This window comes from Oxyura jamaicensis, chromosome Z (genome assembly GCF_011077185.1).
Source record: "Oxyura jamaicensis isolate SHBP4307 breed ruddy duck chromosome Z, BPBGC_Ojam_1.0, whole genome shotgun sequence".
Lineage (NCBI taxonomy): Eukaryota > Metazoa > Chordata > Aves > Anseriformes > Anatidae > Oxyura > Oxyura jamaicensis.
This window is the reverse complement of record NC_048926.1, coordinates 34,730,848-34,748,227: the sequence shown is the minus strand read 5'-3', so window position 1 is coordinate 34,748,227 and position 17,380 is coordinate 34,730,848. Positions and strand designations below refer to the sequence as shown.

The following is a 17,380-nucleotide window of genomic DNA, read 5'->3' as shown; positions in this document are numbered from 1 at the left end:
CTGCAGTCATTTAGGAACTTCATGGTTTCCATTAAACTGCAGAGCATGGACATTTGGAATTTCATGGCAACTGTGAAGTGAGAACGTGGACGTTGCTTTTCCAAAGCACTAGCCTCTGCCGAGAGCTAACACCCACACACATTCACTCACATTCCTTCGCCAATTCTTGTCATTAAGGAGACTTTCAAAACAGATGAAACAAAGAAAAAAAAACTACTTAAATCTTAAATCTCTTTCTTGAGCACATGAAAGCAAAATACTACCAGTGGAAATGTAATGTTTAAATGCAGTGAATGCATTGCATCCATCTACAGTATTCATGGTATTAACTCTGCCACTACACTGAAAACCTGAAGTTTTGGAAACCACCTAATTACCCAAACATTTACCTCTCTGCAGGTGTAAATACATGGGCCTAATAAGCTTTCCCACTGTGAAAGCAGTTACTTAAATTATATTAAAATATTAAATACTATTTAATGAGCTTTTTTCCCCTAAAGTAAATTGACTGTGTGCCTTAACCTGCTTCAGGCAAAGGAAGTTTCAAACATATTGGTTTTGAAACTAGCCATTATTTCCCATGTTGCAAAAATGGCAATTTTATTTCCCAACAGCAAATGAAACTGTCAGGAAAATTTAGATGCAATAAAATTGGGTGGTTAAACCAACATGCTGGATTTGGAATAAAACTGAATTAAAGGAATTAAAATTAAGCATTATGTCAGTCAAACTTTATAAGAACTATTTTAAACAGGGTATGGGGTTTTATTTTTGCAAAAGTTAGGCTTTGGACTTGGTGAAGTCCAGCCATAACTACCCATTTTATGTCCATCAACAGTGTCACATTTGAAATTTGCACAATGAAAAATATTTTGCATAAAATGTGTTGCTTCTGGCAACATTTCTGCCTAAATAAAAAGTTGTCAGGCAGTGTGTGACTTTAGTGGTACAGAGTTTTAAAATGGTGGCTTCAGTCCAAGGCTAGCTAATAACGGCTGACATGCACTGGAATCTTGAGGCCTAAATCAACATTGTTTTCACAGCTGTAATTAAGCCACCTAATCAGAAGCACATTTTGACGGGACAGTTTCTGGAAGCCAGACATTACAATTTCTTATGCCTGGAGCGCAGTGGCTCATGAGAGGTCCTCATTTAATTTCAGGTTTAAAAAAAAAAGGGGGGGGGGGAACTGTAAAATGAAAAGACTATAAAAAAAGCAGTGTACGACTGTTGAAATGAAGCAGGCCTATGTGTTCATGCCTTGACCAACCCCATATCCCACCCTCCTTCGGCTCTCTGCCGAGTCCCCAGCTCTCAAGTGGCAGCTGCACACAGTGAGATTAAGGGCTTCTGCCAAAGTCAACAGATGAGCTGGTCTGAACTGGCTCTCTGTGTGTTCTGATTGTAAATTGTGCTGGTGATGATTAGAGAACTCTAACACAGGATGTCGACTCTTAAAACTGTCCAGAGAAAATAATTTTTTATTTTTTTTAAGTTCAGGAAATTTTTTTAAACTTCTTTTGTGGGTTAGTACATGGTGTTGTGTCTATAACTTTCAGATGATTCAAATGTGATTTCACACAAATTAAGTGACTGTGTTATTAAAAAAAATACACCCTTAGAAGCTCACAGCATGATCCTTCATTTAGTGATGTTTATACAACAGTGTTGCCGCTGAATGCAATTCTCTGACTAGTGTACTCAAGTAGTTTTTGTGCTTCTACCACCTGCCAGTGGAAGATACCCCTAAAATTCAGAGTATCAACTTCTTGTATTGTGTGACTATTGCTTCAGCATGTTGTCATACTTGAAATGGCTAAATTGTCTTGCTCATTTTCTGGAGCATAGCTACATTAGTAACTTTAACATAAACTTTCAACCCCAGAGGCCATTGTAAAACTATCAATATGAAGGCACCAGTCACTGGGGTCTGATTACATTTAGTTCTGCATTTTAATTACATATGGATTCTATTAACTGAACCTTTTGCCTTATAGGCAACATTTTAATCAAATTACTATAATTTTCAAATATGTTACAATAGTCTGACAAGTTAAAAGTTCACATACCTAGAATATTGAGTATCAAAAAACTTTTGCATAGAAAAGGAAGTATTCTTTACCAAACAGCAAATGTGTTGTTGGATTGCTGTAACTCTTTTTGAACACCTTGCCCCAAGTCACAGAATGTGATTTATAATATTGGTTTCATATTATTATATTTTTATTGGTACTACATAATAATAAGAAAAAGTTTAAACTATATGATTTATACTGCTTGGTTACAACTATTACTTATATAAGCAACACCACATAACAAGGTGAGCATTTATACCAGGATACCTGCATTCCTTGACTACGCAGTAAAGTTGGCAACCGATGGTCAGTTGCTTACAGTCAGGTAAGAAATTCAAATACTTCAGTAAAAAAATAAATAAAATAAAAAAATAAAAAAATTACTCCCTGGTAGATATTACTACTTTCCAGATTTATCCCGATAAAAGATTTCAAGACTAGTGAAAGGTTGTTTTTTTTTTTTTTTTGCTTATTCTGGTATTTCTGCACATTCATGTCTATTATTATGTCAATAGTGGGGAAAGTCTCCTTTCAGGGCTGCTGTATTTTCCTTTACTTCTACCACTTTAAGAATATTCTTATGTTTCACAGTAAATAAACCGTGCACTGGTAATTAACAGTACTGAGCAAAGTTACAATTATTTGAGGTCTACATCTTACTGAATTCTGCCCTGGACTATTGCCAAGAAAATTCTGCAAGACAAAGGTAACAATGAAAGTATTAAGTCTGCTTAATTCTTTGCATGGAAAATTAAAAACTAATGTCTCCAAATCTTTTACAAAACCAGTTTGATTCCAAATCTTTCAGAAAATCTTTTTGTTTTAACTGTGCATCAGGCTAGCATGATGTAGTGGAAAAGCCAAGCAAAGTTTTCATCCAGGACCTATCTGCTTCTTGCAACATCTGGGAAGAATTCCCCCAGCTACATCAGTCATTCCATGTTCTAACACAAGAGATATGGCTCTGGCCCATGAAAGACTTTCTCTGTCATTTAACACTACACTGATGGAGTTCAAGACTTTCTCCTCTGCAGCAAGTGAAAAGGTCTATTTCTTCCTCTCCAGTTCCTTTTTCATAATTCTAAATGTAAGATGTTGCATCCCTGTTAGAGGCAGGTCCCAGCCTTGAAATGCTGATTGAACCAGTGACATGGAAACAAAGGGTATGGGGAAAGGCATGCACTGCTCAGACTAGTCTGGCTAAGTAGGAAGAGAGTGTTAGTGGTGTAGTTAACTGGTAAGTCTGAGATTCAAACATTTATTTTCTCTCTCTCTCCCATCAAAGAGATGCAAGTAGCTCATGAGAACCGAGAGCTGACTGCTTTGAGTATAACGTATACTTTCTGCTTAATTCTGTTTTCAATAAAAATATAAAAGTATACATATTCTCACATGTAGGATCATTCTAGTTGCTTCTCTCACCTTACCGAAACCTGTAATCCTTACATTTGCAGTACTTTACAAGGTATCACTAGGAATTTTCAGACAAAAGACAGACACAGACACAACTGTGAGGGGAAAAAAAAAAAAAAAAAAAAAAAAGGAAGGATGATGCAAAGCCACATAAAGCAATGAGTGATTTGATTTTCAACCCGAGTTAGGAGAAGCATCCAAAGACAACAGTTGTTTTCATGGCTCGTTGCATGAGAACTCTGCTCTTCTTACAGACTTTCTCTGCATCTGAAACTTGCCTTCTCTACCATTACAATTAAAGTTATCCTTTTGGCTCCCCAGATTTTGTTTTCTCCAGAACAGCATAGAAAGCTTTCTTCATCAGCTTTGTAAGTTACTCTCTTTTCCCCTTCATTCATTTTCTATCCTTCTTTGATTCTGATGTGAAAGCCAAAAAAAAAAAAAAGCATAGCAGCCCATTTCCCTCCTATGCCGATTTACCCTGCACACACACGCCACACAGAGTGGAATGGGCCACAAAGTACACTCAGGATCAGGGATCAGAGAAACACCTGACTGCTTGGAATAGAGTTACAAGGGCTTCTTTAGTTGGCCAAACAGAGCAGAATATTTCACATCCTTAAAATTCTGACAGTAGTACTGACACCGGGCACAAAACCTCAGGGCTGAAAGCCACAAAAACACCTTCTGGAGCACAATTATATTGGACTGAATTCTGTCACTTCCTGATACATGTCAGACACTGGAAAATACAGTGTCACCGCATCCACTCCCCACAGCACTGCTTGTAGCAACAAATTCCCTTAGGCATGGACTCATGCTTGCCATGTGACTAACATGATGCCACATGTTTCCTCACAGAACCCACAGAATAATTGCTTATGACTATACTACTGTACAGGCCAGCATTTATAAGCTCCCAGTTCAAAGCCTACTTGCTACTACAACTCTGAATGAAAGTGCAAGCATAGTAACAAGTTCAGGCATTTTTTAAAAGTAAAATGGATCAAAGGAGTAGAGTTCAGTTCTGTGAAAATATTGGCAAGTGTTCATTTAATAGGAAACCCATAAGCACAGTCCAGTTTGTGATGTTTACGTTACTAGCTGTTGCTGAAAAAAAAATAATCAGGAAAAAAAAAAGAAATATTGGAACATTGTAGCTGGTATCTTCTCTCCTTATATGTACAGTTCCTACTTGTGAAATACTTCCACTAAGACCACCTTTTAAGAACACTAAGCTTTCCTAAGGCAAGTTGTAAGAGGGCATAAGGGCATAGACACATAAAGGGAAGGTCACTGAGAAGTTTGTAATTGGAATAGAGTTTCTTAAAGTTCATGGAGAAAATGGCAGTGCCACTCCTGTACTGAATTCAGTGCTCAGTGAAATTCTCCATCTTATTTCATGCTAGAAGCTGACTGCTGGCTTCTCTGTTCCTCCTCTGGAACCTAAATCCTCATAGACAGGTGTATATATATGGCCATACCAATGACACATTATTAGTTAAACTATTATTACTATTATTACTAGCTCTACCAATTATAGATATGGCCCTAAATGTGGTACGCAGCAAGTTACAGAGGACAGAATTTCAACTGCACTTCAGAAAAGCAAATTTTAAAAAATAAGGAAATACAGAAAAGTGAAACTGTTATGGTTGCAAAGACTTTTACAAAGTGTTAATGGTTTGATAACAGAAATAGAGGAAAGAAAAAAAAAAAAAAAGGCATTTTAGAAATGTAAGGGAAGTTGCATAAGCACTTGGTAGAGGAAAAAAGCAGAAAAATCAAAAAAAAAAAAGAGAGAGAGAGAGAGAAAAAAAACAGATACAGGGCCTTCATCTGCACAGAGGAAGAATCAGCAGAGATGAGTACAACAGACAGACAGGTGGACTCTAACAAAGACCATGTAGATATGCTGCTCTTGACATCCTTTCACCCCACATAATAATCCTCTTTTCTGTAAACAGTGTTTTCAGCATTTATCTCACCTCTGTCCATCATAATCATATCCCTTTCTATTCCTCTCAGTTGGCATTAGAATGAGCACAAATAGCAACCTTAGAATCTAAACTCCATTGACGAGAAGGAAAGTGGTTGGCCTGGAACTAGACTGGAGGATGGAGATGTCAATTCAAACACTTAGAATAAGATGAGAAGTCAGAATCATTGATGTTGCCTTATTGAATCAGATTTGTTCAATTATTATTAGGAGAAAAAAAAAAAAAAAAAAAAAAAGCAACAGACGAGAAAAGAAGTGGTGTGTATAGAAAGAAAGGTGATGCAGTTAGCAAATTTCATTACAAAATGGTCAATTAGGAAGGCAACACCTTCTCAACATGCAAAAGACCAACACTAATAGAAGGCCCAAACATGCAACAGACAGCTGGGAGGTCACATAACCTTATACAACCAGCATATAAGACACCAAGAGACAGTCATGACATAGTGATATAAAAATTGGTCCTATAAACTAGGAGTCCACTCACTTGGCAAACACCTGAAAAACTGTTCAAAAATTTTATTCAGCTCACCGTTCTAGGAACACAAGCATATGTTAGAAGTTCTGCAAAATAAAATACAGTCTATAGCAACTAAGACAGTCCAGTTACTGTGTTACATGAAAAAGTTTTGATTGCATTGTTATTTGAACTGGGTATGTGACTAAACAATGATTGAAAACAACTAAGTGTGTTATCATTATGAGACACAACAGATGCCTGAGAAAAGGCATTATTCCATTTCACTGAAAATAATCAACAAAAAGGTCAGCTGTACTTTAATACAGAGGGAAATTTAGTGCAAACTTCCTCAAAATCAGAATCAGACATTGTTATCTGAACCTTAAAAATATAAGCCATGCTGGAAACCTGTGACGCCTGAAGTTACTAAAACTCATGTTTGATGCAATATTTGTGAATATTAGGATCAATTTTTACAGAAAATACAAATATTAAACAATACCCTATAAACACATATAATTATTTTCAATATTAAACAATACCCTATAAACACATATAATTATTTTCAAGGAAGTCTGAGAAACTATCATTCTGATTTTTTTTTTCCCTTTACATTAAAATTTTAGAACACTTTCAATTAACACTTATGCTGAGGTTCAAATTAAACCTTGTCTAAAGAATAACTGTCTCCTCAGCGGGTTGTACAGAAGGGCCCACAGACAGTACTAAAATACAAACAGTATCATCTGTACATTGATACTGTAGGCAGACACCAATTACTTATGAAAGGATTGCATTTAATCACAGGCATCAGAGAGCTGGGGGGGGCAGTTTGTTTGTTTTCACTGTAACAAATCAAGCCACTGCATAGACCTCCATAGACAGGACTAGTATAATCTTTGCTAAAAGCTCTCTCAATCCAAATGAAAGCAAACATCACTCCAGCAAGTTTGGCAGACTTCCCAATCCTTAGTATACAAGTGGTCATCTTGATTTAAACAACAAAAACAATCATAACAAGCAAAGGAGCAACCCAATTACACTGGGCACAGACTCAGCAGGACACATGTAGAAACCTAGTAGAAACATAAAGAAAGGCTGCTTGGAGGAGAAAAGAAGCAATTTCAGTGAAGCAATTTCACTGAGTTTTTTAGAAAGGTTCCACAGCCACGAATAAAACAACACTTTCATTCAATAATTATAATCTCAAGATCTTAAAAGTGAAATTCAGCACTGATTAATATATTTTCTATTTGTGCTAATTTTCCATCACGTTGATCCAATTTTGAAGCATCATAATAAATTAATGCAATTATTTCGGAAACAACAAAAGTGATAGTCACAACCTCTGGATATACATTTGCTGAGGTGTCTGTGCCATTTGCTTTGACTGCTCTCTTCTTCAGGATTTTATGTTTCAAACAGAAAATCAAACAATCCTGATTTTCCTTTTGGTCCTTTGCTTCACAAGAATAAAAGATGAGAAAGAAGGAAAGGAGGAGGGAGACGAGAACAACAACAACAACAAAAGACAAAAAAAAAAAAAAAAACAAGACCACCTCCTAAAGCTTTCTTCTTAATCCTATGTGGAAAAGTGAAGAAACATGGAGAAGAAATCTATCAAGTGTATGCAAGTTACACAACTTAAACAGTCTCATTCTAGACATACTTGGCCATATATCTTTGACAGTTAATGTGTCTGCCCTGTGTGACAAATACATCTGCATTCAACAATCCCCTAAAGACACTTCTCAGATCTGAGGAATCACATTATTAGCCTTTAACAAGTTCAAGTGTCTTTGTGGACAACATTTTAAACAAGAAATGATCTCTGAAACTGGATTTTAACCTTATAATGGGATGACAGTGTTTTCCTTTAGTGAGATGCACTATTCATCACCATTTACAAAAAAAAAAAAAAAAAAAAAAAAAAATCACGTATCCTAGTCAACACTGTCTTTACATGCCCAATTAATAGCAGTTTCTTTTCACAGGGTGCTATACCTTTAGACAGTTAAATTCTTCAGGCCCGCAATTCAACTGTTTGTTGTACTGCCGAAGACAGAAATCACAATGTGTACTTTTCCAGTGACAGCAGCAAAGAGCAGGTCCTCACAGAAGATAAAGTAGTAAAATTAATCCTTGTGTTAACTTTTATCACCCCTTCTCTTCTGAAAAAGTCTCAAAAGGTTTCTCTTGCCACTGCAGAAACTATGCAGCATGGAGATGCTCAGAAACTACATCCAAATAACAAAAACTAGGGAAAAGCAGACTTACCAATTATAAGTTCTCACTTTCATGAAGACAAGCTGTTTGGAGCTTGGACTTTAGCACTGCAGTGTGAAGCTGATGAGATGCTGTTTTTCTCACTAACATGTCAACTCTGGAACTTGCAAGTTGGTAGACATCCATAAAGCTTTTAATCATGGCCTTTAAAAAGTAAAATAAATAATCAGTGCCAGGCAGGATATACTTTAATGCCAAATAGCATACACCCAAATTCATTACATAAGAGCTAACTTTTATTTATCAAAGAAATCAAACAAAGGTTAGAAGGCAAGCTAAATTTCAGTCTCAGGACAAATATTTAAAAGTCTTAAATGGGTCTTTGTGTTCCTTCTATTACCTTAAATATTAACAGCATTAAATAAAATTGCTGTGCACCCTAATTAAAAGGTGTTGATGAACTATTTTCAAACATGCCATACGGCACTGAGCAGCTAATATTAATTTTCACTCTCTGTACATGTAAGACAGTGCAAGTTCAATTTCTTTTCACAAAGAATCACTACACTGTTTCAGCTTAAAGTTCATATCTTCCACAAAGAATCACTACACAGCTTCAGGTTAATGTTCATACTATCAAAACAACTTCAGTTACTAATCCTCCCACTCCACGTTAAAAAAAAAAAAAAAAAAAAAAAAAATTAATTTGGCAGAAACAAAAGAAAAGGAGTAAACCTACAGACTCCTGAAAGTAAATAATTTGATTACAATATAGCTGGGAAAATATAATTGTTTTCATGTATATAGTAGAAGAATGTCCCAGCCGTGTAATATTGATTAGATTGATAATAAAGTTAGCAGCACAAGAGAGTACAAATGATTTGGCAGTATTGGTAACTTTATATCTACCCTAAATAGTATAACACTGTTGAGATTATTGGACTTCCTTACAACTGGTTAATCATATTTTATAGGTTACAGTTTTCCCTTCTGAAATGACCTGTAGCGAGTTTCTACTGTACGAACATATTACGGATAATATGAAATTGGTCTTTTGAATGTAATTCTGTGGTATAGGCAAAAATAAACTTAGTACCACAAACAGGCGCTCACAAAGATTTTTACTGTTTTCCTTTGTTTTCAAAAACACTACTGCTTTTGAAAATAAAAGTTGATGCAGCTGGAGTCAAACAAAATTTTTGATTGTTAAATGTAGAAAACAGTGGTAAATTAATACCATCACATCTTTTCTCATCAGAAAGAATATCCAAAATATTTTCCATTCTATAGTTCTAGTCCTAGAAGTGGATTGACATAGTTTTATAAATCTGCCTCTGTGAGCTCTGATTCTGATTTTAAGATTATTTCATTTACATTCTACTTCAAGAAAATGCTGCAGCCCCTGACAAAAGATACCAAACAACAATGTGGATACAACTTACACCCCCGTACAAAACTGCATGAGAACCTTCATATAGCAACTGTCCATATGTTAAAAATCAGATATGATGAAATATCTCTGTGGACTGGGCCTGTAACTCATAAGCAAGGATTATACCAATATGTCAGAGTAAACAGTGTCTCACAGAAAATAATGATAATAATAAAAAATAAAAATAAAAAAATCTTATGCGTTCCTTTGATTACTTCCCACAAGATATTTAAAGGTATCACTAAGTTAGAATGCATAAAGAGGATTCCTTACCATCTCCCTTTTACCCCCAAGTTATTAAAGCCACTAATCTACATAGATTCACCCTATGTTTCCAAAGCCACTGTAAGCCCATTCAGTTATCTGAAACAGCAGTATAATTTCCCTCATTTTTCTCTCTTGTTTAAAAAGTCCAAATATCAATGGAATCAAGGTAGGGAAAACATATTAATTCTCCAGCTTTTATTTTCAGTTATAGCAAACCTTTTTTTCTATGACATCTAGATTTTTTTTAGCTCAGAAGGAAGCAATTTCTTAGTTATTTACAACTCTTTAGCAATGTGCAAAGAGTTGCTAGGAATGCATTCTTTTCTGTAAATTCCAGCTCCCTAACAAAGATTCAGGGTCAGCTAGGATTTCTCTCACTCAGTGCCAGGTTAGGGAAAACAGTATTTTGGGGTCTTCCAGTGGGTGATGTGAAATCCTTGAGAATGAGTGCGCAGAACAGTTGTTTTAAATGCCATAGGAAGGAAAATACATTGGGTTTTTAGACATTCCATTGGAAGGCATTCATTAAGTACAATTTTCCGTAACTCATGTCAGTCACACATTGAGTCACAAACCTGTTTTCCACAGTAAAAGTTTCATTTACTAGGAAGCTCGATACACATGGAATGGGCATAGAGCCTGGTCACTGACATGTTAAAAGATCTATCAAATAATTATTAAACATATCCCTAAAGGAATATAGCAGCTTAATATAGATTCCTATTTGTGGCTTACAGGTACAAATATATCTGCAACTCTGGAAATTGTTCAACAACCAACAATATCTGTTAATAGAATTTCAGAGAAGGGCCATGTTGCTCTGCAGAATTCTGTCACTCTCCTGCTAAGACACTTCAGCAACCCTCCTGATCAGTTTTTATAGCACAAAACTTGACATGTGACATGCATACATATCTCCAGGATCTGCATTTAAGTGAGCACTTCCTGTTTTGAATGTATTGGCAATACTGAGACATGAAAACTGGGAACAGAACATCTGAAACAATAAAAATTTGCCTTCCATTACAAATATAAACATTTTAAAAATATACATCGGAAGATGATTTCCATTCACAAAAGTCAGATGAAGTGATCCCTGAACATTATAAGAATTAATATTAATGCAACTCAGACCACTTTAAAAGTTAAAACCTTTTCAGACAGATGAGTAGTGAAGAGAAGACTTAACCAAGGAGGGCACGGTAATTGTGAGGCTGGATAATATTAATTTTAAACATTACTGATTCTAGGTGGGCCTGCCTAAGCAGGAGGGTTAGACCAGATGATCCCTTCCAATCCTAGCAGTTCTGTGATTCTTTGATTACAAAGTCATTCTAAGGATGGAAGAGAGGATACAAGTTAACAATGGTTAAAATTATATAAGTTTTTACAATTTTAACAGCAATAATTTTAATGAATTACTCTGCATTAATCAAAGAAAAAGAACTAGTCAGCTGAACTTGGTTTTTATAATGATCTTTTACTCCACCTGATGTCTTATATTATAAAAGACTTCACTATTACATAAAGTCTACAACATATGCTACTGAAATAGTAGAAGCAAGTTATAATGGTAGAAGTGTTTTCAGTGTCAGAACTGTAGTGCTCCAACACTAAGTCAGGACTTCCTGAAAAAAAGAAGCATGACTTTACCTCGTAACTCACAGGATAAAAATGTATTCATAAGGTTGGCATGGAATACCTACAACACAGACTGGACGCATGTACGTCCATGGGCCCTGATGCACCCACAAGTGCTGGGGGAGCTAGCAGATGTCATTGTGAGGCCAGTCTATAATCTCTGTTCAGTCATAGTGATTGGAAGAAATGCCTGAATGTTAATGGAAAGCAAATGCCACTCCAGTCTTTAAGAAGGGTAGGAAGGAGGACTGAGAGAACTATGGGATGGTCATCCTTGCCTCAGTCCCTGGGTAGGTGATGGAGTAGCTAATCCTGGAAACCATTTCCAGGCACATGAAGAACAAGAAAATCATCAGTAGTAGTCAGCATGAGTTCAACAAGGGAAAGTCATGCTTGACCAGCCTGTTAATTTCTACAATTAAATGACCAGCCTGATGGACCAGAGGAGAGCAGTAGATATTGTTTATGTGGACTACAGTAAGGCCTTTGGCACTATCGCCTGTAAGATACTCCTTTACAAGCTGTTGATATATGGGCTGGATGAGCAGACAGTGACAGAGGCTGAATGACAGAGCCCAGAGGGCAGTGATCAGTGGTGCAAAGTTTACTTGGAAGCCAGTAACTAGAGGTTTACCCCACAGTGGGTCCAGTCCTATTTATCATAATTAATAGTCAGGATGATGAGGAAGAATGTACCCTCAACAATTTATGACACAAAACTTGGAGGAGTGTCAGATAGATCAGAGGGGCATGCTACCATCCAGAGGGACTTCGACAGGATGTAGAAATGAACTGAAATGAACTTCATGATGTGTTAGAAGGAAAACTGCAAAGTCCTGAATGTGGGGAGGAAAAGTCCCATGTACAAATACATATGTATGGGGCCATGAAAAGCAGCTTGGCAGTAAAGGCACTGGTGGACAACAAATTGACCATTAGCCAGCAGTGTGGCCTTGTGGCTAAGAAGGCTAATAGTGTCCTGAGTTGCATTAGAGAAAGTATTGCCAAGAAGCTGAGGGAAGTAATCCTTCCCCTATATTCAGCATTGGCAATGCCACACCTGGAGCAGTGAATCCAGCCGTGCGCCCTCCCAAATACAAGAGAGACATGAACATATCAGAGAGAGTCCAGAAAAGGGCCACAAAGATGACTGAGGGCCTGGAGCACCCCTTCCTCTTATGAGGAAATGCTGAGAGAGCTGGGAGGGTTCAGCCTGGAGGACAGAAGACTCAGGGGAAATCTCATCAGTGTATATAAATACCTGAAGGAAGGGTGCAAAGAGGATGGAGCCAGGCTCTTTTCAGTGGTGGCCAGGGACAGAACAGGAGGCAATGAGCAAAAAATGGAAGGCAGGGGTTCTGTCTGAACACCAGGAAATACTTCTTTACTATGCACATGATTGAGCATGAGAACAAGATTGCATAGAGAATGTGTGGAGTATCCTTCCTTGGAGATGGTCAGAAGCCATCTGGACATCTTGGGCAACTGGCTCTAGGTGGCCCTGCTTGACTGGAGTGACTAAATGGTCTCCAGATGTCCCTTCCAACTTCTACCACCTTGTGATTCTGTGAGAAAGGCTGCTTTTCTCCTGAAAATTGTACTTTTCTCCTGAAATTTTCCTGAAATTTGCAAGAGTGCCAAAGTCCTATTTTCAAGTGTAGTTTTCAATGGAAAAGTTACATTAAGCCTCAGTACACCTAAGGAACTTTTTTGTTGTTGTTAAAGACAGCATCCTAGTCTAGAAATCCAAATAAATACTTTAACTATCTTTGAACTGAATCAGAAAATTTTGAAAAATTGAAGAATGTAATATTCCCTGGGTAAAGGAACAAAGTATTTTAAATTTCACATCCTGATTTGTTAGGAAATGGAACTCTGAATATTCTGAACATTTCATACTTTGTCCTTTTGCCTGACTCCCCAGATTGTTAAGAGCATTGAAAAACTGTATGCATAGCCACCTACTGGTGCTCCATTCTCTGAAGACAGGCAGATAAGCATGTAAATAGATAAAAGAAAACATGAAACTTAACAGAAATTAAACATATTTTAAGTGAAATTAACAGATGATGTTTATTTCAAAGCAGGCATAAGGAAGAAGGTTATTATGGCCTGTTCATATATGTTTCATCTTTAATATGAAGGTACTCATAGGGCTACAAAGATGGTGAAGGGTTTAGAGGGCAAGATGTATATGGAGCAGCTGAGGTGCCTGGGTTTGTTTAGCCCAGAGGCTGAGGGGAGGCCTCATGACAGCCTGCAGCTCCCTCACGAGGAGAGCAGAGGGGCAGGCTCTGAGCTCTGTTCTCTGGGGACAGCAACAGGACCCGAGGGAACAGCATGGAGCTGGGACAGGGGAGGGTCAGGGTGGGCGTTAGAGAAAGGTTCTGCACCCAGAGGTTCTTCACCGAGCCTGTCAGGGTTTAAGAAGCGTTTGGACTGTGCTCTTAGCTATATGGTCTGAATTTTTGGGTAGACCTGTGTGGTGCCAGGGGTCAGATTCAATGATCCTTGTGGGTCCCTTCCAACTCGGATTATTCTATGATTCATACATTCTTCTGGCTTATGCTACAGGTTGGTGAAGCTGGCAAACTTGAGTTGAGAGTACAAATGAGACAAACTAATTTAATGCTGTTCGTACACTACAAACTAGTGAACTGCAGAGCAAAATTGCAAAATTTAAGCTGTGCTTTCATTCTTCAGATTAATCTTAAAAAGGATTGAGAACACCCAAAAGGATTGAGAAGACCCTCCCAAAAAATAATAATAATAATTTCAATATACCCTGTTTACTTTTGAATAACTTATCATTTCCTTGTGCTGTACACCACTTCTAGAAACACAAATTTTAAGGCACAAAGTGCAAATTTTAAGGCACAAAGTGCTTTACAATGCTTTAAAACAGCTTTTGCACATACAAATTTACCAGACTGGAAGACTCCAATATTCAGGAATACTTTACTTAAGTTAAAAATGGCATTGTACTAACTAGTACAAAACAATCTTTAAGAAACATGAAACACGACATGGGAAGAAAATTCAGCTTTTTAAAAATTAATTTATGAAATTCAGGGGTTACTCAAACTTCAGTTGTTATCAGTTCAGTCATAATAGAAACATGTTACAGGGAATATACAGATCGGCATATGTAACTTAGCAGATCTCTCATCAAAGTTTTAATGTTCATTATACATTATAAAAATGGTATTTTTTATTCCATATTAAAACACCATACATTTTACCTTCCTTACTCTCAGTACTTCTCTAATGAGAATGAACACGGTTCAAAACAAACCATTTTTATGTGTATTATGAATTCTAAATAATTGCAAATGAAAGTATGCATTTAATGTTTTAGACTATACTGAAGTTACGAGTAAAATACCCAGTGATTAAGAACCAATTTCTACATTTTAACTTCCGTATAGTATGACTGTCACAAGATCTTTCTGGACTTGCTGTTATCCTAGAAGAGTATCTCCTGTTTAGAGGGAATAAAGCTAAAGGAGACCTGGTGTGAAATGATGCTTACAAAAAGGTATCAAGCAGACTAACAGCCTGACAATGTAAGCATTTCATTTGTAACATCACACACAGCAGCCAGAATAACAAAATCATCTACTATGCAAAATGTGCTTAAAAAAAAAAAAAAAAAGTATTAAAAAAAAAGTCAAAATTAACATTTGCCTGTTAGGTTCTCCCTTCAGGAAATTCTTGAACTAGAAAGAATATTAGTAGGTAGTAAATTTACCTAAGGGCAACATATACAAAAAGATAAAAAAGAACAAGAGAAGGAATAATGAATGGGCTTCAGAAGAATGAAAGATTAACTTCAGTATAACAAGGTGCTTAGATGAGAATCTGAAAAGACTGAGAATTCTATTTAGGATACAGAATTTGGCTGAAGTGCAGTGCAGGCAAAGGCAACTGGTGTGAAAATAAAACTCCACAGACTGGAGTTCTATATGTTTAATAGATAACCTATACAATGCCTGTCATTACTGCCTTGCTTCAAACTGACATAAATCAGTTTAAAATGTCCACAAATTAAAACATGCCCCAGTTAATTTTCATTCTCAGAAGCAAGATTTCAGTTTATTATAGATTTAAGTTATCTATATTTGGGGAAAAAGGACTAAAATTCATTTCCCCCATATATTTTAGGATTTGAAATCCCATTCTGTCTGCCCTGACCCATAGTCCAAAATGTCTAGTGGCAACATCAGTGGAGGATGTAAATACAGCAGCTTCTCAGGCATCAGGAAAAAAAAAAAAAAAAAAAAAAAAAAAAGGGAAAAAAAAAATAAAAAAAATTGCACTTTTGCAGCTGTTTGGCACTTCTTTAATGATCTGTTCTCCTTGTATCTCATTTCAACACTAAACTTTTTGTTGGGTTCCATTCGAGCGTGGCATGCACAATTTAAATGTGCCAAAAAGCAGGTCAGTTCTGTTACAATTTTTTTTTTTCCAACCCAACATGATTCAGTGCCACACAAGGGGCCTAACTCTATCCCCTTCGCTTCAATAACAATTACTTTACCCCAAAGTTCTCAGAGGATAGCCCAAGGGAATGAAGCTCTAAATAAAAGGCAAGATTCTCTACAAGAGGTAATGACATGACTTCCTACCAGAAAATTGAAAAGGGAGCTTTGAAATAGAGACTGAACGGAAAGTACCTCTACTGGAAACCACAGTGGATGGGCATAACAACAATTGCCAAGAAAATTATTACAAAGTATAAGAGTTTCAAAAATAACATTGATTTGGAAACTGATAGATTAAGACCATCAGGCAATGGTTTTGTTGGTACAATCACATAGAAAGAATCCTGATAATTTTACAGCAAAGCAGCTATCTATAACCTTTACTACTCAGTAATGGACCATGCAAGCAAATTACCACTACACAGGATTAATGAAATGCAGATTTTTATACACTGACAATATTAACACACAAAATATCATTCTCACTAAGCCAAGCATACCTGCATGAAAGATGTAAAGGAAAAACAATTACTGCCCCAAAAAAACCACTGTTTAAGCTACAGCTAAGGGGATATGCTACCAATATATTATACTCCTACTCAAACTGCTGATACAAAAAGAATGTTTTAGTCTGTCAGGAGGGAAAATAATTTTCAAGAAAATGGTTTTGGCAAGAAAGAAATGGAAAGTGAAAGAAGTTCTACACTGGTACATTCCTTTCAGACTTCTCTTGCTAGATCTATTCTAGGCAGGGAACAAAGAGGGGCAGATAGTCACTGAAAATAATAATAAACTTTAAGTGTGAGAATGTCCCCAGAATGAGCACAACATTCCACTAATAAGAGGAACTAAACAGCAGCAGTTGTATTTTATTCACTTCCTAAACAGTAGCAGTTTTATTCAAAAACCTGAAGTGTCCTATCAAGCATTCAGTATTAATGTGACACAAGATTAAAACGTCGTCAAAATCCATGTAAATGTCAAGTGGAGGTAAAAGCTGCTTGTAACTGGATCATGTTGCTTTTGGTCTGTTGGAGTGACATCTTGCAACCACAAGATGTAAAAAAGTACAGAATTCTATTTTTACAACAAAGTCTATAGAAACAGAATTAATAAAGATAAGCTTATTCCTCCTCATTTTTATCACACTCCTACATACCAATAGGATATCTGGTACAAAAAAAAAAAAAAAAAAAAAAAAAAAAAAAGTGAATTGTTTTTCTAAATAAAAAATACCTAAACAGTAAGTCATAACTGTCTGAAATCTAATGGATTAATTGTATTTGTAGGTGTATGAGAACAGCTTAAGGCAGGGAGAGAAGCATACATTAATCTATGAGGTAATTAAACAGGAAAATCTGAAGCAACCTCACACTAAATGTG

The 17,380-nt window shown here is 36.4% G+C and overlaps 1 protein-coding gene across 3 annotated transcripts in view; it reads right to left on the bottom strand.

Moving 5' to 3' along the window:
* Positions 1–17,380, bottom strand: part of CCDC171 (coiled-coil domain containing 171) — a 167,732-nt gene that overhangs the window by 13,863 nt on the left and 136,489 nt on the right. For all 3 annotated transcript variants that reach the window (XM_035310888.1, XM_035310892.1, XM_035310894.1), the window contains one exon: positions 8,225–8,377. In XM_035310888.1, coding sequence (XP_035166779.1) covers positions 8,228–8,377 — 150 coding nt within the window. In that variant the 3' untranslated portion in view covers positions 8,225–8,227. The remainder of the gene's footprint in view (positions 1–8,224; positions 8,378–17,380) is intronic.